Source organism: Olea europaea, unplaced genomic scaffold (assembly GCF_002742605.1).
Source record: "Olea europaea var. sylvestris unplaced genomic scaffold, O_europaea_v1 scaffold2613, whole genome shotgun sequence".
Taxonomy (NCBI): domain Eukaryota; kingdom Viridiplantae; phylum Streptophyta; class Magnoliopsida; order Lamiales; family Oleaceae; genus Olea; species Olea europaea.
In genome coordinates, this window is record NW_019244456.1 from 121,954 (window position 1) to 142,634 (window position 20,681).

At 32.9% G+C, this 20,681-nt stretch overlaps 1 protein-coding gene across 2 annotated transcripts; it reads right to left on the minus strand.

Moving 5' to 3' along the window:
- Positions 1-1,168: 1,168 nt before the first annotated feature.
- On the minus strand, positions 1,169-8,464 carry LOC111383103. Of its 2 annotated transcripts, none has more exons than XM_023007177.1 (10): positions 8,227-8,464; positions 7,857-7,982; positions 6,671-6,829; positions 5,967-6,026; positions 5,646-5,738; positions 4,863-4,955; positions 4,643-4,786; positions 2,045-2,152; positions 1,627-1,678; positions 1,169-1,534 (listed from the first exon to the last, which is right to left on the minus strand). In XM_023007177.1, exons 2-10 carry the CDS (start codon positions 7,953-7,955, stop codon positions 1,494-1,496), a joined length of 849 nt encoding a protein of 282 aa, XP_022862945.1. In that variant the 5' UTR covers positions 7,956-7,982; positions 8,227-8,464; the 3' UTR covers positions 1,169-1,493. The 2 variants fall into 2 exon arrangements, with proteins under 2 accessions (XP_022862945.1, XP_022862944.1); XM_023007176.1 differs by having other exon boundaries at positions 5,646-5,741.
- Positions 8,465-20,681: the final 12,217 nt, after the last annotated feature.

Sequence of the window (20,681 nt, forward strand, 5' to 3'; positions counted from 1 at the left end):
AATTGATCTCCAGTGTGACTAACTATGACCAAATTTAGTAACTATCTGTGACCGTGTCAATCTTAATTGTGACAATATATGATCAAGTCACAATCGATCATAATTAACACAAAATTGGTCACAGCTAGTTATAAATGCTTACTTGGTCACAGAGGATCACAAAAAACAAATCTGTACACATCGTAGACCCAAAAACCCGTCTGCCTTTCCCCCAAATTCCAAATTCCCTCTCTTTATCCTTTACCTCTTACTCTACCATCGTTGGCAATGGCCGCCGCTGCCCTGCAACAAATCCCTATCACTTTCCAGTCCCGGTCACCACCCTCCTCCTAAATACATTTCAGACCCACTGTAAATTCTCCCTCTCCATTGGCCTCAAGCTCCCAAAACTCACAACCTAGCCTCTCATCCAGCGCAGCGGCAGTGAATCTAGAGCCAGAATGATTAGCTTTGTCGTTGGAAGCTACACCTCTACCCTAGCTGATGTGAAATCCAACACCATGCTCAAGCAAACCTCCGCTGACATCGAAAAAATGGGGAAAATATTCTCCAATCCAGGTGTCCTAAATTTCTTCACAAAGCCAACAGTAGATGAAGAAAAGAAGAATGGAAATAGTCGATGGAATTACCAAATCTTCAAGCAGTGATCATTGCTTGGTCTTCATACGAAAAGGAACTCGCAGTGGTGCCTCACCTCGTGCACCAACGCCGAAATATCAATGGTTCTAAACAGTTGGCGCAACAAAGCCAGGATATAGATAGGGTACACCACCGTGCACGGTAGTTCTGAATCCACTAGCGCAGTGACCCCAAATATAGAGAGGCTATAAGTTGAAAGGGAAGAGAGGATAGAGAATGGGGAAAATTGATTGGGGGTGGATGGGTTCAGGGTAAGGGGTGTTTATTAGATTTGAATTAAATATTTATAATTAATAAATTCTAATTACCACTTGATATTTAAAATTTAAACTAATTCACCTTATTTATGATAATTAGCATGTAATTGTAGATTTCTAGGAAATTGGTGAAGTTTAAATGAAAAATCTATAAAGCTACCCTTTGACAAATGGTACAAATTATTTCATAATCATTTAAAAAATAAAAAAATTACGAAGCTTATTGTTTGACAAGCAAAAGTTGGAACTTTAGAATCAATCCGAAACCAAGCTGTAAGCTAAACTAAACCTTAATTTCAATTATACGAGGTCAAATCCTCTCGCGCAACTCTCTTCTACCCTTCTAAGGATATACTGCAATACAATAAACCAATTGAGACCCTGCCAAATTCCTCGAGATTGATTTACTAAGCGCCTGAATTATATTACCACTGGACTAATAAGTTATAGAATTAATTTCTTAACACAACACCATTTTGATAATTTATCTACAATTTCAAACGCTGCTTGCACTAGACAGACCACAACAATTCCAAATTCATGCACTGACACATTCTTTTTCAAAAAAAATTACGAACCATTTAAGCAGTGATTCCATCAAGCTTTTGGGATGTCACATTCAACTTGAATTTCACCACCTGCATAACGATAACGTTCTGTAAGATTCTCAAAACAAATTTAATAGTGCGCGAAAAAATCAAAGAAAATCAAGAAGGCCAGCCGGGATTACTCTTTAAGTGTATCCCTAGATTTGCTTGAGCATCAGCTTCAGTATTTAAGTCCTGGTAAAAGATAGGAAAAGCCTTTGGGATGAGAAAGAAGTTGATGACATACAAGGAAATTGGAATAGAAATGAAAATTATGCATGAATAAAGAAGTGCAAATATGAACATTTCTTTGTGTATAATAATGGAACAAACAAGGGTGTAAAGTTCGGAGAGATTTTATTTTCCGAAACATGCGAAGAAAAGCCAACTTGCAGTGTTAATAAATGCATATCAAGCAAGAACAACGAGTTAAATACATGTACACATATCCAAAATATTCTAACGTATCTTTTCAGCCAAAATAACCAACAAAATATAAGAATCCTAACCTCATGCAGTCTATTCATTTAAGAATGAAGTGAAAAGGAAAATTTAACATACTCTTTCAACGTGACAGATCTCAAAAGTCACAAACTGATCCTTGAGCTCTTTAGCCACCTTGCATAACTCCGCCATATTTTGAACTTTTGTCCTCCATAGTCCCTGAACCTGTCCAATAGATATAGTTTCGGTAATAAGTGATAAAGAGATCATACCCGAGAAGGCACAGTAATATCTATGACCACCACCATTGCACCAGGGAAGAAACCCTCAAAGGAGATAGAACCAGATAATGGACAAACATTGCCTATATATTAGCATGATTTTCAGAGCACGAGCCCATAGATGATGTATTACACTTGCAAGCTTCTAGAGTCTAAAACTTCGTACATAGTTAGCCTTTATTTGGGAAAGATTATTAGTAACTTTTTCCAGAGGAATAGTGCTGGGGACCACGAAATATGTGGATAATAATAAGTAGTTTAGAATGTGTGATTGAAATTAGAGTTTGAATTTGACCGAAAAGTAGAAGTAACTTTTAATTTCCTAAAAATGTTTAACAAATAGAGGCTAAATCTACCGATTTTTCTACTACTTTTTATTTAGGGAAATCTGCACCATCCTATCACTATACAACTTGTCACATTTGGGTCCGCAAACAATTTATTTTAACTTAGATTCCCCATTTTTATTTTTAGGTGCAAGAAGGTCCTAATGGACGGAAAAAGTTTGTATTTCTTTAAATGTCACGTGACTTGCACATGCTCTTCTTTTTTTAAGGGTATTGTGGTCTAGTCGGCACTTTTTTCAAAAAAAATAAATAAATAATGAAAAAGATAGGAAGTTTTAAAGATAATAATTAAATGATATAACTCAAGCTTTTTAATCAAGTGGTTTAACATTATATTAAAACATGCAAAACTCCTACGTTCAAATCTCACCACTACCAATTTAAATGAATTGTGCTCTAGTCATGTTTTAATAGGAAAGATGAATCCCGCCTACACGTGAGGGGCATGTTGAATATAATAGTTAAATATATATTTTGCGTCCTCTAATAGCTCAAGTTTTTAGATTAAGTGGCTCAACAAGAAGAAAAAGGAAAATAACCAAAAAGAGAGAATAAAACAACAAAATCTACCTCCAAATTCTACCGCCTCACCACTATCAACATTATCTCCACCACTACCGCCCCATAAACTCCTATCACAGTAGCCTCTCGTACCATCATCGCCAACCATTGACTTATCATAACTCTTCCTTACCATCTTTGCATCCAAACCCCTCTAAAATGTTGGCCAAAATCAATTTATGATCTTTTTCTTTAAGTTTCAATCTTGATTGTACATATGATTTATGTTTAGATGTGCAAATATTTGTGGAGCAAAATCAGGTATAGCAAGTGGCCACCGACAATTGGTGCACAAATTCTTCTTTTTCAATCTTTGAAGTGATTAGATCTGGAAATAGATAGCAGAATTCTGGGTATTCGGAATTTACTATAGATTGCTGGGTTTTAGTTAAAGCTCCAGTTTTTGGATTCTTGGGGTTATGTTCCAATTCAAATCTGGGATTTTTTATTTCTATTTTTTTTATTTATTATTATTTTTATTTTTTTTGATGATTATGGGTGTTCGGGTCAGTTTACGCACACCTCGACTAATCCAATGGAGCCCTGAAGTTTACAGCCGTGTACTCACTTCAGTGACCCTGAGAGGACTCGAACTGATGACTGTTGGAGAGCAAACCCAATGTCTGTTCAAATCTGGGATTTTGACCTACCCTTTTTTGAAACTGAAGCAAATTACTAAGTTCCATAAGAATCCGATCCCAAAATCACTTGAGTATTCCAGCTTGTGAACAATCTCGCTCGTCATAATGTGATAACCTTGATTCCCGTTAATGGTGCATGTGGGTTTTTGCTCCATCCATATTTTAGGCTCTTAGTACATAATTCTGTTGAAATTGGTAGAGGCTTGGAGATGACTCGATAAAGACCAATGGTGAGGGCAGTAGGGGTGGCATCTGGTCGGGGAGGCATTGGGGTGGTGCAGGTGGCGGCTGAGGCGACAGTCCATAATGGATTAAGCAAGACACTATGTTTTCCTTCTTGTTTTCTCTTCTCTCTCTTTTTTTTTTTTTTAGTTGTTAAAAATATATTGAATTGATAGGATTGCTCCATAGGGATGGCATCTGGTCGGGGAGTCATTGGGGTGGTGCAGGTGGCCACTGAGGCGACAGTCCACAGTGGATGAAGCAAGACACTATGTTTTCCTTCTCGTTCTCTCTTTTTTCTTTTTCTTTTTTTTTCCAGTTTCTTCAATAGTTGTTAAAAATATATTGAATTGATAGGATTGCCCCTACTTAAAGTAATCATGTGCAAGGCACATTATTCTTTAATAGAATTTTGGCTGCATTCTATTCATTTGGACAGACTTGCACAAAAAATGAAAGATTGGAGATCTAAATGACAAAAAATTTTAAATGGGGACATAAGTCAGGAAAAGGGTATAGTTTGGGGGACTGTGGTGCAAATTTCACTTTGATTTATCTATGCTAATGGGGGAATATAGTAAGTAAAAAAAAAAAAATAAGGGATAGACATAGAGAGAGCTAGCGAGAGAGAGAGAGAATAATAGAATGAAGACGAAACTAGACCTGCATGCAGACAAGTTTAGAGTCTCCTTGAACCCGTATATGCTTGAACCCCTTTTGCAGAGCATATTTCAACCCCAAAATGGCACCGCGATATTCGGCCACATTATTAGTGGCAGTACCCACACCTTCACGCAAACGAAACACCTACCAAAATGAAGCTCAAGGTCATGCATATAAGCATTTTACAAATGTCAAAGTTGATCAAACAAGAAGTGGTTACCATGCTTCCATCTGCTGTTCGCAGCACAGCCCCTGCACCAGCTGGTCCGGGATTTCCCTTTGAAGCGCCATCAAATTCAATAATACAGGAACTCTGTAAATGTAGGGAACTGAAACTATAAAGTATGCTCTAAAGTCTGAACTATCATAAATTAAAAACCAAGGAAACATATTTATTAAAAAAATAAAGATAGATAAAGTAGAAAGACGCTTCGAACTTATGCCCGATGGGGAGAAATCCAAACTGGATCTAAGTAAAAGAACTATATTAAGGGCATGTTTGAGATATCTTCCGCTTCTTATAGAAGAGCTTTATGAGGAATTGGGCCAACATCCTCTAAACACACTTTTAATTAGACAAAGTACTCTTAAAAAATTATCCACCTAGGCACAAAAGAAGCTTTTGGGTTTTCAAAAGCCATGCCAAATGGGCCTTCAGATAAAATTGTTTTCCAATAGTTGACAGCCTAAAAAACCTCTTTCCACTAGATTACCAAATTATTACAAATTTGACACGAAGGCCCAGACTAACTGTATTCCTCCACTTAGAATCATAATTCAGCACTACAACGATTGAAGCACGAAGTATGAATCATAATTATCGTAGCACCAAGAAAGGTAGGAGAGGCATAGGGGGGATGGACCAATAGAAGCCTAAGAAAGACACTTCCAAGTTGGAACTCAAACCAAATACATTACTTAACATGATCAGAGAATTTAAGGCTTTCAAACTATGAATCAGGAAAAAAAATCATAACGAAATTAACACATGACAGAAACTTACACAATAAGAAGAAACTGGTGGAACTTGGAGGAAATCCAATTTGGCATGTTTTTGCTGAGGATTTATGGGAAATGAAGCCGATCCAACAACATCCTGCTGAATAAGAGAGATACTTGAGAAAAAGGAAGAAAAATCAATCCTGAAATGTTCACTCAAAACACATAAAAACAAATAAGTTCATTCTAGCCAAAAAACTTATCCAATCTTCTCTTACAACTAGACATGCCAAGAAAAATTTGAAAAAGAAAAGGTTAAACCAAATAAATTCAGCCAGTAAAATTTACATAAGCTTCTGCTAGATCATTTACATTCAGCAATTACCAGTGGCCTCTTCTCTAAAGGATTCTTGCCAGTGACTTTATCTTTAGAAGAATTTGGATGCTGTAAAAGAAAAAAAAATCATCAATCATGGAATTTCACAACAATATCTTGAGTTACACAATTACAATGTTATGTGGGTACAAACAGTAAGCAAAATATTTTGCCAACATAACACCAAGTTACATATGTATGTGTAAATAAAGTACAGTTCTGATTAAGTCCCAATCCAATATGGAATAGTGTATGTAACCCAAAAAAAAAAAAAAACCGCAGGAAAGCGGCTGAAAAGACTAAAAGAAGTATATTATTAAATATCCATCATCATATCTAGAAAAAAGGGTCAAAAGTTCACCCTTATTAAACATAACCTATAAGCCAGTAAAACTGTTCAGCTCCAACACAAATCCTTTCAAAGTGGAAATTTTAATAAATATTAAAAGCAAAATTGCAACATCAACAACTTTACGTACTTAAAAGGAAGAGTTGTGAAGTATTCAAACTAAATTATCTTCCATAAAAAGTGCTTGTTTGGATATCGTTATAAGTTGCTGAAATTATAATGTGATAGAAATAAGGGGTGTATAAATTGGTCGCAGTTGTAGGTCCTACGAAATGTGGCGTTAAAATTAAAGTTTGACTTTGACTTTTTAAGTTAAAAGAAGATTATAATGAAAGGAAAACAAGCCCAAAGTCAAGAATCTAACCCGAAAAGGGCAAGCAACAACTTTGCCAAAAAGATCGTCTCGAACATTACTGGCATCAATAGAATAAATTGCATTCTTGAGTCCGTGAGAGGAAAGGTATTGCTCAGCTTCTCTAGACAAGCCATAACCCTTAAACACACTTACAGAAGGATCATTCACCTGAAGGAAATACCATATAACAATTTTGTAAACAGTTTTATGTATATACACTTAAAACTTTTGAATGGACTACTTCAATAAAAATAGTTTTAAGTGTATGTGCAGTAGAAAAGAAACCCAGATGATTCCAAATAAATCAACCCAAAATTCTTCCACTTCTACGCTATCTGAAAGAACGGTCACAAGAATGATAAAAGAGAAACTGTTGAACAAATATATGAAAAGCATAACCTACAAACAAGTGCATGATACGCACAAAGATATCCATAGAGATAGATAGATGTACAGATAGACAGAGAGAGCATATAACCATGATATGCAAACTTTAAGGCGTGTTGGAAATTGGGATATCAAAAGGATAAAGTCAAAGATAGAATAGCATAGAGAAGGACCCCATTGATCTTTGGAGCTTCTAGAATAGCATAGAGAAGGACCCCATTATTGATCTTTGGAACTTCACCCTCGAAGCATTAAACAAAGAAAACTTAGGAGCGACAAGTGATGACTTCTTAATTTGTTATATCTTCTGTTCACTTTCATAATTCTCTAGTTGTCAGAACATTTTTGAGTTTCAATTTCAGATTAGCAAGACATTTTCTTTTGCATTCATTTTTCTTCAAAAATTTATAAATCGAGTAATGGATTAGAAGGCTAAAATACAGGTATCCATATTGCTAGAAAACAAAAGAGAAAGATAAAATCTTTATCCTAATCTTACCCATCCTTTTAAAGCCAATGTTTGAATTCTTCCACAAAATTTTCGTGCATTTCAATGCAGGACAATGTCGTTGAATTTCTAACAAAAGAGTTCAGAAACAAACGTAATGAAGGACAAAATAAAAATAGACAAGCAACATGGCCCACTGAATATTAAAATGCATGTGTGTAATAGTCAACTAAACGAAAAAAAATTACCCAAAAAACGGTATTCGAAGCCTTTACTCTTAGCAAGAGATTTCACAAACAAAAAAAATGCTGCCAGAATTTTCAGTAAAAATTGGCCAAGCGAAATGTAGAGGAAAATTACAGAAGATCGAAGAACTGCTTGAAGATCACTTATGCTTTTATAGACCCCAACATTGTCCCCTTTTCGTACAACATAAAAAGCGTCCTTCTCATCCGCCATTTTTGTTTAGTCTTCAACTTCAACCACCTGTACCAAATCCGACTAAATCCGACTAGAAATATGTATTAACACTAATGACCCACTCCAGGAATACCTAGCTTCAATTATTCCCATTAAATCCATTAACAATGCGAGAAGTAATCGAAAACCCTAATTATTAGCAGAATAACAATTATGTGAGATGCAGAATCAATAATTCAACTTGTTTTCCTTAAATTCGAAGAAAAATACAGCTAAATTGCAAGAAAAAAGCAAAAGGAGAATATCTGACCTTTTGAGCTCCGATTTCAGTGCGTGTGGTAAAAGGAAATTACAAGTCTCGTAAGGTCATGTATACAGGGGCTTCGTGTTGGGAAGTTGTTGGAAACCAATATGGGCCTCGTGAGTCCACTACACTAGCCCAGCATGTACGATGAAGTGCAGCAATCAAACAGAAATATTTGAAAGTAACACAAGCAAAAGTTCTTGGATTCGAATCAAAATCTTCCACTTCTCACATCAGGTTTCATTATCAATAATTTTTTTTGAAGGAGTGGACGTGATAATTACGAACTATATAGATAATAATGCGTAGTAATTTTAATATTTGACTTTTATTGAATTATAAAAATAACGTTTAAATTATTAATGTTTAAATACGAAGATCGTGATTTCAAGATTTGAAATTTCATAGAGGATTTACAATTAGCCCTCGTTTGTTGTAGATTAAAATCACATTTTTTTGTAAATTTTGATTAAAAATAATGAATTATGTGGTTGGAAAGTTGTGAACTCCATGAAATGAGTTAAAATTAATAATTGATTTTGACTTGAAATTAAAATTAGACTTTAATGAGAAACAAATAGGGTCTCAGTAATGTGATGCTTAGTGTAATGCTCCAAATCTTAGTGCCTATCTGGAGGCGATTTTGGTCCAAATTTTAATCCAAAATATTACCGTTGTGGGACCCTCATTTGCAGACAACACTGATTGCACAGGTGCATAATTATCGGAATGCCATTATGTACATTAGAATGAATTTTAAGTGGGGGTCAAATTGGTAATCTTCCGTATTTTAGTCAAAAAGGTTTCTACCTCCCTGACACACCAACGATCATTTTTTTGCTAAAAATTCATTCAAAATCGCTCTCAGACACGCACTTAATATTTGGTTTTGTTATAAAAACATATTTCTTAAGTTTTCAAGAATTCAGGTTAATTTTTTTTTTCTTTATTTAATTTTTACTTTGTAACTTATATTATGATAAGTTCCAACAATTAATGAAAATAAATAATTTGAGTAAGCTAGCTTCAGTTTGATAAACGAAACTAAAATGAACGATTGAAATGGAGGTTAGCATATGTTAACAGAGTTCAATCCAGCAATGCGATACTTAATGATCAAATTTAGTTGAATCATTTTTCAGATTCAAAATTTTATGAAATTTTTACAATATTTCTAAACTTTCAAATACGACATAATAAAATTTCAGAATTTTGCAAAATTATTTGTGCACTCAAGTGGACACTCAAACGAATGCAAAAATCTATTATCGGGTACATTGATCACAGGCACGTAAAATGGCATAACTTATTCTACGAACTTTCAATTGACTTGATTATAGAGCCAGCAAACAAAGGATTCATAGGGCTTTCACACCTCACTGGTCTCATTCAAAAATTTGAAAAAGAATCATGGTGACAATTTGAAAATAAGATAGAAAGCTATAATTTTTATTTTAAGTCTTTAGATGTCCAAATCCACACACTTAGCATTTTAGCTTATTAATATTTTAATACATTTTTCTTTCTTTTCTTTTTAACTACACATTTTTCATTAAAATAATATTATATGTAAATCGAAAACTTTTCATTCTTTTTCAACTCTTCATTTTCAAAAAGAAAAAAAAACTATTCCAAAAAATTAAAATATCAAATAATGGGGCCAAACGGGGGCTTAATCATATTTTCCCCTGCATAACTTCCTGAAATATTTCCCATACAATCGGTTCTTTTTCCCGAATTTTACTCTTAGCAACTCCTATGTTCGAAGCAAGATGTTGTCTAATTAGATCACGAAATTTTAAAACTTATACTTACATGCCCTACTAACATAATTTAATAAACATCAATACGTTGAATTATATAAAAATCTAATTTCATTCCCAAATGAAATATGAGTTCAAATACAAATAATCTTTTAAATCTATTATCATAATCTTGACATTATAACATATGATGATAATTTCTACTCATGAGAACCTTGGTCTTTGATTTTATTTCTCTTCCCTTAGCTTCTCCACAATCCATAGAATCTCCATCCATCCATGATCCATTTTCAATTTGCAAATTTTTATAAAATAGGAGTGTGTATAATGCCCAGCAAAATTTTCATGGGTATATTTCCCCTTGAACAAATTTGCATATTTACATGTAAAATATAAAAATTTTATATCATAGACATTTTTATGTAGTTGGATTGCCGATGAAATCCTTGATTTCAGAAAATCCCTTGAGATCGTAGAAATCGGTTATGGCTATAAAACTTAAACATTTACGATTTATAGCTTGCAATTACGTTTATAGATATAAAATATGCATAGACATATTCAAAAGGAAAAAAAAAAATCAACTTGCACCACCTACCTTGATTCTTAATATGAAATGACAAATCATTTGCATTGAATAATCAAACTTGTAGTAACTTCCTCTTCTTGTAATCTCCCTTTCTAGTAAAAAACTAAATGGAAAAGTTATGTAATATTAAGCCGCTGTTTGGTACCGATTAAAATATAAATTTTAATCTTAGTCAAAATCAACAATTTATTTCAACCATATATTTTATGGATCCCATAACTTTTCAATCACACATTTCATCAACTTCTATCAAAATTTACTTAAAATCTAATTTTAATCCTCATCAAACAGGGGTTAAATCTTGTAAAAATGAGTTTTCAAGTGGGAATTTGCAAATATATATATCTGCATGGTGATTTAAAGCTTGGTTGCTTATGTGAAATACTATGGACATGATCATTGTGACAATCTATTTATTCATTAAATCTCTGTACTCAAATTTACTTAACTAATGTCATAAATTTTTGGATTTTTAAATAACTTATGTCTTAAAGTTTCATTATCTTAAATGAGTTGACCCTCAAGAACTCATTTCTTAATTGGGCCATACCAACCAATTTAAGAATATAAAATTAAATTTTTTACATCCCTCATAAACTTAAAAGAAATTTGTACTCGAAATTACCTTACTTGGCTTTAATTTCTACTCCTGTTTTCCAAGTAAACTTCTCTATCCCGTGATGTCGCCACTAAATCTCAACCAATGGAATTTGCTTGTCCTTAGTTTTTGTACCTTTTTGTCAAAAATAGCAACTAGAGCTTCTTCGTAAGATATGTCTTTCTAAATATCTAATATTTGATAATTCACCACATGACTTGGGTCCTGCACATACTTTCTTACCATAGACACATGAAACACATCATGCATGATGGAAAATTCGGGCGATAGAGGTAACCGATATGCTGCGTTATCAACCTTGTTAAGAATTTCCAAAAGTATTATACAACACAATCTCAACTTACCTTTCTTATCAAACATTAGTATATCTTCATAGGTGTCACTTTCAAGAAGACCATCTAAAACAATGAATACTAGGAATCCATGTAATTTGACTATCTTTCAATATATTATTGTGCTAATTGATCCATAGTAAATGTCATTTTTACTTGCAGAAAGTGAGATATCTTCTTCAGTAAGTTAACAATTAACTAAATAGCATTATTTCCTTTCATCGACTTCAAAAAATTGATACAAAATCCATAGAATTATGTTCTTATTTCCATTCTAGTATCTCCAAAAGATTTAATAATCTTGACAGTCTCTGATGTTCTGCTTCACTTGCTGACAAACTATGCATTTACAAGCAAAAACTCTGATTATTCTTTTCATGTTCTTCTACTAGATAATATCCTAAAGGTCTGTATACATCTTTGTACCCCTGGGATGAGCGACTTACATGGTGGAGTAACTTCTTCTAGAATTTTTTCTCTCAATTTTTCGTCCTTATGCGCACAAAGCCTTTCTTTGAACTTTAATACCTTATTTGACGGTAGCTCAAAATCCTTCCCCTTATCTGATCCAACCTCAGTCCTATCTTCTCAAAATATTGAACCAATTGATCTTCATCTACTACCAAATTTGCCAACTGGCCTCCTAACTTCCTGCTTAAGGTATCTATAATCGCATTAGCTTTACCGGAATGGTAAAGTATAGTGTAGTTATAGTCCTTTACCAATTCCAAGTCTCCAACCATCTCATTTGTCTCATATTCAATTCCTTTGGGATGAAGATATTTTTGAGACTCTTATAATTTGTATAGATCTCACACTTGCTTCCATATGATAGTACCACCATAACTTTAATGCTTGAACCACCGCATCAAGTTCAAAATAATACTTCTTTAAATTCTACTCACGTCGTTTTATTTATCTTGAAGTATAGGAAACCACATTTCTATGTTGCATTAAGACACAACCTAAGCTTTGCTTAGATGTATCGCTATAGATCATAAAATCCTTTTAACCTTCTGAAATTGTTAACATTGGTGCAAAGACCAATCACCGTTTCAACTCTTGGAAGCTCTGTTCACGATTATCTAACCACTGAAATTTTACTCTTTCAAGTTAATTGAGTCTTTGGTCCAATTATTTTAGAAAAGCCTTCAATCAATCTTCAATAATAGCTAGCTAAACCTAGAAAATTTCAAATGTCGTCCACATTAATTGGTTTGTTCCACTTAGATACTGCATTTACTTTAGTTGGGTCAACTTTAATCCCATGACTAGTAAGTACATGACCAAGAAACCTTGCTCGATCAAGCTAAAGTTTACACTTCTTGAACTTAGCATACAACTTTTCCTTTTTAGAATCTCTAACTGTTTTAAGATGTTCCTTATGCGGATCTTCGTCTTGTAAATATATCAAAATATTATCAATAAAGACTTACAAATTGATCAAGAATTTGATGAAACATCCTATTCATCAAATCTATAAACATTGTTGGAGCGTTGCTTGGATAAAATGGCATCATAATAAATTCACAATGACCATATCAAGTCCTTAGAGTTAACTTGGGTATATAACTTTACTTAATCTTTATCTGATGATATCAATCTTAGAGAACACCTTCGCCCCTCTCAATTGGCTAAATCTTCTATTCTCGATAGAGAATACTTTTTTTAATATCGAGTTTATTCAGTTCACGATAGTCTATACACATTTTCATGGTACTCTTCTTTTTTAACAAACAACACCAATGCTCTCCATCAAAAAACATTGAGTCAAATAAACCTATTATCTAACAATTTCTAAATCTGAAATTTTAATTCTTCCAGCTCTTTTTGGCGCCATTCGATAGGGTACTTTAGATATTGGCACCGCTCCAGGAACTAGGCTCAAACTCGAGTTGCTTGTTGGGTGGTGTAACCAGATTTTTTTCTAAAATTACATCTTCAAATTCTTACATTACGAGTACCTCACTCATCTTATGTTCTTGATACTGCATTCCCAAAATACTAACTTGTAGCTTCTAACAAGTTTGTTTCTCCAACATCCTTGTAGCCCTTAACTTTGAGATTACTTGTGTTTTAGGTTTGGTCTTTAATCCAAATTCTTATTTTTTGGGGTTCTAGAAGATACTTCCTTTTCTTGGCATCGAATGGTGGCATTATTACAGCCCAACTAATTCATGCCTAAAGTTATGTCAAAGTCCTTCATGTCATTTATGAATAGGTTTACCTCAAACGCTTTTCCTTCAAGTTCCATTTAAACTGACTTTGCTATCTTATTTGTAGTTAGCACCATTTTTGAAGTAATACTAACCTCTAGTATGCTATTAGACTTATCACATGCAATATTAGATTTAGCTACAAAAGACGATGAAACAAAAGAATACATTGCACTGGAGTCGAATAACACATTAACAGGAAAATCATTGGGAAGACTCGATCTTTCCCTTTGTTATTCCTATCCGGCTCTTCATTCTTCTTATTAACAAACTCCATTCAATTTCGAGCCATATGGCTCAGCTTACCATATCAAAAATAAATGTTCTTTTCTATCAGATACTTTCCTTTATTGTTTGTCACACTTAGGACAAAATAGAATGAGATTGTCCCCACCCTTATTGGCATCAGCACCACTGTTTACTTTCTTATTCTGACACTTTTCCTTTCTCCATCCTGGTTATTCCAGTCTTTTTTACCGGCCACAAACTTATTTTGCTAGCTACCTTGACCATGATAGTCAACACATGTGTTTATTCGGAATTTTCGGTACCAACGCTTTGATACTAGATAGCATGAGCTTTTCCAACATTTCGTTATAGGTAGTAAAACGATGAGACATGATGATCATACTAATATCTTGATGATGCCCTTTCTGAAATCTTTTTATTCTCATAGCTTCAATATTCACCAAATGTGAGGCATACCTGGTTACTTGGTCGAACTTCTTCTCATAATCAGTTAATGTCATATTTTCTTCTTTTAGTTGCAAGAATTCCATTTCTTTAAAGTCTCTTAACACTCGTGGGAAGAACTTCTCAGTCAGCTCTTATTTGAACCAGTTCCAAGTAAAAGCATGTTGCTGGGCTTCAACCTTAGTTTGAGAAATTGTCTCCCACCAATGGCTTGCTGCTTCCATGAACATGAACTCTGTGTACTGCGCTTTCTCTACGTCATCGGCAGTTGCATGTCAAAAAATCCACCCTAACTTTTTTAGCCATTCCTCGGCAACTGATGGATTACCCTCACTATTGAAAAAATGTGGTTTATACTTTCTGAGAATTTCCACAATGGAAGCTTTAGTCAGGACATCTACATGGTTTGCTTGCGAGGCTTACCTTTCTAGCTATTACATCACTTGCAACAAATTTCTTATCAAATCTTCATAGTCTGATTACAATATTTCGTTTAAACAAGAAAATAAGCATACCACCAATTCAAGAATGATATTATAATAAATAAGTGCATAGCTTCATTTAAAATCTGAAAACTCGAACTTAACATAAAAAATTTGCATGACACTTGAACTTAATTGAAACTCAAAGAAAATATAAAGATTGATGTTATCCTTATTTTTGTTTTTATTTGCCCATCTATAAGCTTTCTACAACTCTTCTCAATCTTTCTGCAGATCCTATTGACGTCCTTCTCTATCCCTTCCTCAATGATCTCTCGTTGATTGATTTACCTTATCATTCCCTAATGGTTGAGTAACCTCATTGTCTTTCATCACTTTTGAATCTGAACTAGAATATGAGATTACTTCACTGCCAAAATCTACATACTATATATCATGAGGATTCCTTGATGGAATTACTGATTCAATTTCTTTTGATAAAAGTTTGCCAATACGCTCTTCGCACGGTACTAAGGTATCCAAGGGATGTCCAATGACCTTTCGATCACTAATCTAATAACCTACATTCTTAGCTGCCACCCAACACTCATAAACACTTTGCACATGATCCTCCAAGCCTAGGAAATCGTCAACTTTAAAATCCAAATATGCCCCAATTGCCAAATTTAGGGAATCATTAACTTCAAAATTAGAATCATTTCAAGCAATTTTGTGAACTTAAGGAAAATAGTTGAAGGTGCCTTTTTGAGAATAAAAATAAAAAAATGGAGTAAATGATCACTTACAAAAATTTCATTGGTAATCGGGACAAAACTCGAAGATTTTGACAAAAATCAATATATCAACAATCACCAACCCACATCCACCAACGATTATCGATGAAAATATCATTGTTGATGTCAACAATCATTGATCACTGATCATACGACTTGATGATTGGTATCACTGATTAAATTTTATATATTTATTTTGTTTTTTTTATAAGATACCGGTTGTTAAGCTTAAACATTTTTATTTATTTATTATTATAGTATTATTGACAGAAAAATTACTTTTAAACATCTTTTTATTTATTTTTACTATTGTCCAATATTTTTACGATAATCTGAACGAAGTTAGCGATGACATTACTGTCGGTGATCTGACGCACTTTTGTAAGAGATTATTGACGACAATGTCATGAGTAATATCAACAACATCGACAATTTCATCGGCATCACCGATAAATTTTTATTCATGCCATATTGTTATAAATTATCGACATTGATTCAAATATCTTTTTGTTTTTCCTCATTATATAGCTAACAAATAAATTATATTTTTAACTCGTTACTTTATTCTCAATAGAATTTTCTGTTAGTATTTTTTAAATTTTGTTACTTCATTTATGATGAGTTTTTTTTTTCGGTTTTCAAACGTAGATTTCACTCCACACTACATATAGCCTTCTTCACTGATCATCTCCTAAATATTGGTGATAAATATGGTCTGATTGTTCAAGACTAGCTCCAGACTATAATGTAGATAACTTTTTTTATGTGTCATGGAGAGTGCAATGCCTTTTATTGAGATGAGTAATTGGGATCAGACTCCAAATTTATGGTTCTACCTAGGTTCCAATTGTTAGCCAAAAATACTCTATAGAAAATATTCATTAAGCACGAAATTAAAACCTATCTAAATAACTCTAAACACCATTAACCACCTCAGATAAATTATTTCCATTGGTCAAATAGTAGTTGTTATATTTTGATGATCTTGGTTGTTCAATGCAAGTTCATTTAACCTATTCAATAAATGTACTCAATCAAAAAATATACGTTGATCATCATGACTATCATGCTCAAAATATTACAATCTTACACAGATAAGTAGCAATAGTAAAATTTACATCACGTGCTCCATTTTTTGTGTTTAATGACCCTTTTAGAAAAAAAAAATCCAATATTGGACGATGGAGGACAAAATGAATGAGAGTTAAGAAATTTGGATTGAAAGAGAACAAATTCTGAAAGTTGAGAAGCAAACTATCAATTTTTAAAGTTGAAGGACCTATATTGCAATTACGGAGAACTCAAGTTGGACTAGGAAATAGAATCAAGTACCAAATTGCATAGGAGAAGAAGTTTTAACCCTTGCGATCGCAAGGATAACATGATGTGGTCGTAAGATGTCGAAATATGCAACCAAGAAGCATAAACTTAATGCTAAACGTAGCCAATTTACTTGTACAATCTCGTGGACAAAAATGGATTCCCATATTTGTTTTCCTACTTTGAGTCAACTGCCTATTAGAATCACTTTGGAGCTCGAATTTTGACCTCAATAGAGGACTATAAGTACAATTATTATATTTCAACGAAAACGTTATCTATTTATTAGGATGAACGATATAGCTTATGTTTGTGGTGTTTAATTAATTTAAATACTTCGTGTCCATATTTTGTGGTGTTAATTGCTTATTGTGTTCCTGATCTAATGTAATTACTTGATCACCATTGATTGATAAATTTATGGGTCACATAGTTACTGAGAATATATATGTTTAGCTCATGAAATAAGTGACATAAATAAATTTTGATTAGAGATTGAAAAATACTCTTATAGGTTAATTTAACCTTAAATTAACTTATGTGATTAAATTATTTTAAGTATGTTAAAATTTACATACGGATATAGTAAATTTATGCATGTGAATAAGGGTAGTTTTACTCAAAAGAGATCACTAGCTAAATTTGAAAACTTGGTTGTTGATACGCATAAATAGGGTTGTGTATGTTGAATTAACTCCATAAATTGATATAGGTGAAATAAGAATTGCTAACAACTTAATCCAATCAAAAGTTACGTAAAGTTTTTCGATCTTAATTAATCCAGTTGTAAGTTAGTGCATATTTTAGTTTTAAATTCAAGTACTAAATAGTTAATTGATATGCACATTATATACATATTATTTGGCGCCAAAAACTTGTTCATTAAAAGTGCATCGACAAGTGTATGGCTCACGTTCAAGTAAAAAAGTAAACCTTTTGAGTCCAGGTTGTCGATTTCTTGATGAATTTCGATTACACAATCTTAATTAATTTAATTCTAAAAATAAAAATAAACACACAATAAAATTATGATTTTGGAAAATAACTAAAAATCTACAAAATATAAAAATATAAAAATCTTGAAAATCTTCGGAGGTAAACATGGTTGGGATTCATAGTTTCGCATAATCGTCACCAAATTAATTTCTCCACAAGCTAATTGACATATTACTTATTTACAATATTAGACCCGATCTTCCAATTTTAGTTAATTACCTTTATCGAGCGAAATTAACCCTAATTGATTGGTTTAACATACCGTATCTCTATATCGTTTCGAACCAACAACCGCATTAAATATTTGTGAAAATAGCTCAATGGATCACCTAGGGTTAGGAGTTATCTCTATTCTCTACACAAACCTAGAGTTTCTACTATCTAGTCTAAAATGCACAATATTCGATTAAATGCAATAAATACAATAGTAGAAACAAATCAGAATAAATAACTGAACATTGAAGAGCAAATATCAAAATTAATTAAAAGTTAGGTTAAATTAATACCATAAATTCCAACACAATAAATTACCCCATATTGTATAAATGGTAAAAAGGAAAATATTTTATAAAATACATTGCAAACATGAAAAAATATAATTAAGAAAATACAAGGTTATAGATACAACCCCTTTTGAAGCTTGATTTTGATTTTTCCAAATATTTCTCCACCTCCTTAAATGATTGTCCTTTATGCTCTATGATCTGCTCCCAAAAATACCAAGGAAAAGAAAAGGAAAATAAAAAAGGAAGAAGAAAAGAAAAAGAAAGAAAAGGAAAAAAAATTGAAATAGAAGCTGCCCAGCAGAACAGCTTCAAAAACAGGGGCTGCATGCCTTTTAATTCTCAAAACCTATTTAGAAAATGCAAACGAGTCCCTGGGTTTTTGTAGGGAACACAAAACGATCCTAAATTTTTTTTTTTTTTAATATTAAAGCCGGTGCCTATGGCCAAGAACAGTGGCCTAGGCGCCCAATTTCTGTTTTTGTCCAAAAAAATACGGTTTTTGTGTCATTTGCAGCTTAATCCCTAAGATAATTGCATGCTAAGTTCCTCAACTTTGATCTTGTACAATTTAGTCACCATATTTTGACTTTATATCAATTTTCCCTTCATAAATTGCACCCCAAGGTCCTCAACTTTCAACACTTGTGCATTTTGATCCCCAACTTGACAAATTTGTACAATTTTATTACTTTTCCCTCCTTTTGCCTTGTTTTCATTTCATGGATAATTATTGGCCTACAAAGTAAATGTTACCTAATTGTGAGTAGAATTTCATTAATTTAATCAATTATAAACATATTAGGTATTAAATAAGTGTGCAAAAATATACTTATCAAATACTTCCAAACTTAAGTTCTTGCTCGTTCCGAGCAAGATTATCTACCACACAATCAAGCCATTGTGATATGATCAACACATTAGATAGCCTGCCAAAAATATCAATGAGTGTAAAATTGTATAATCAATTCACAATTATGCTGCAAATAATGCTAAAAAAATAATTAAAGCTTATCCAATATTCGATCGATATGTGTGTGTGTATGCACGGTCACTTTCAATCATCATCCAAGTTAGAAAAAAGTTGTCAAGACAGAAATTTTTTCAAATTGACTCAAACCCGACCCTTTGTCATTAAATATTTCATTTCCCAGTCGTGAGATTCACATTTCTCAAATAAATATCATTCTTATTTTTTCCAAAGGTGTAAATCTAAAGATTGCTCTCCAATCACTCATTTCTTTTTCCACTCTAGTTTGGTTGGGTCTAATTGGCAACCTCAATATCTAGTCATACGATGATTCTCCACTAATGAGTACTTCCACATTCAAGCTTATACCAAGTAATTCAAACTCACTAGTTATCTAAGCCTACATATTAACTACAATTGCACAATAGCAAATTTTTTTCTTCTCTTTCTCTCTCTAGTCAAATATCATGTTTTACCTTACTCCCTTAAACTTTCTTCTTAACCCTTGAAGTGACTTTTAAGTCGATAACTCCCCGGTTGTTTAGGCCAAAGGGTACCGGGTCTTAAGATACCCTTACAGACTTAATAACCCAAGTAAAAAAGACCACGAAGTTAGGCCTAAGATTCAACAAGTGCAATATCATTCTTTTAAGTATAACAAAATTAATGGGGCTTAGATTCCTAGCATATGGTCATTACCTAACTCATACTTGGCAAAAAACATTCCACACAAATATTCTCAACATGCATGGAAATCAACATACTTCTAGATAATATTCTTCACCGGCTCCACCACCCTTAAACTTATCTCACAAGATGGCAAAATGAAAGAGAAGAGAGTATATGTTGATATAAATTTTCAAACAACTCACAACTTGGTTCAACTAATTCAAAAATCCCTCAATCAATCAAACATTTTTCATATCTAGATAACAATTAATCATAACTATTGTGTTCAAAGTAATTTAAGATCTTAAAATGGATAAGCAATTATTATTATTATTATTATTATTATTATTATTATTATTATTATTATTATTATTATTATTATTATTTTGTAACAGCCCAAGACATGTATTGATCATCGAAACTTATCTGAAATACCTCCCTTTTAAATCGTGGCATGGTTAAGGCATGTTTCAAAAGTATATTGTTGTCATCATTTTCTTCATATAAATCATATTGGAAAGATTTTTCTTATTCAACTGGAATAGCCAATTACAAGCAATTCTCAGTATAATGCA

Excerpts from the sequence above, each read along its gene's own strand:
- LOC111383103 (XM_023007176.1), bottom strand. The coding sequence starts at position 7,955 with ATGGCGGATGAGAAGGACGCTTTTTATGTTGTACGAAAAGGGGACAAT. Across the intron at positions 6,830-7,856 it reads AAGCAGTTCTTCGATCTTCT|GTGAATGATCCTTCTGTAAG; the intron begins GTAATTTTCCTC and ends TATTTCCTTCAG. Across the intron at positions 1,679-2,044 it reads AGATCTGTCACGTTGAAAGA|GACTTAAATACTGAAGCTGA; the intron begins GTATGTTAAATT and ends ATCTTTTACCAG.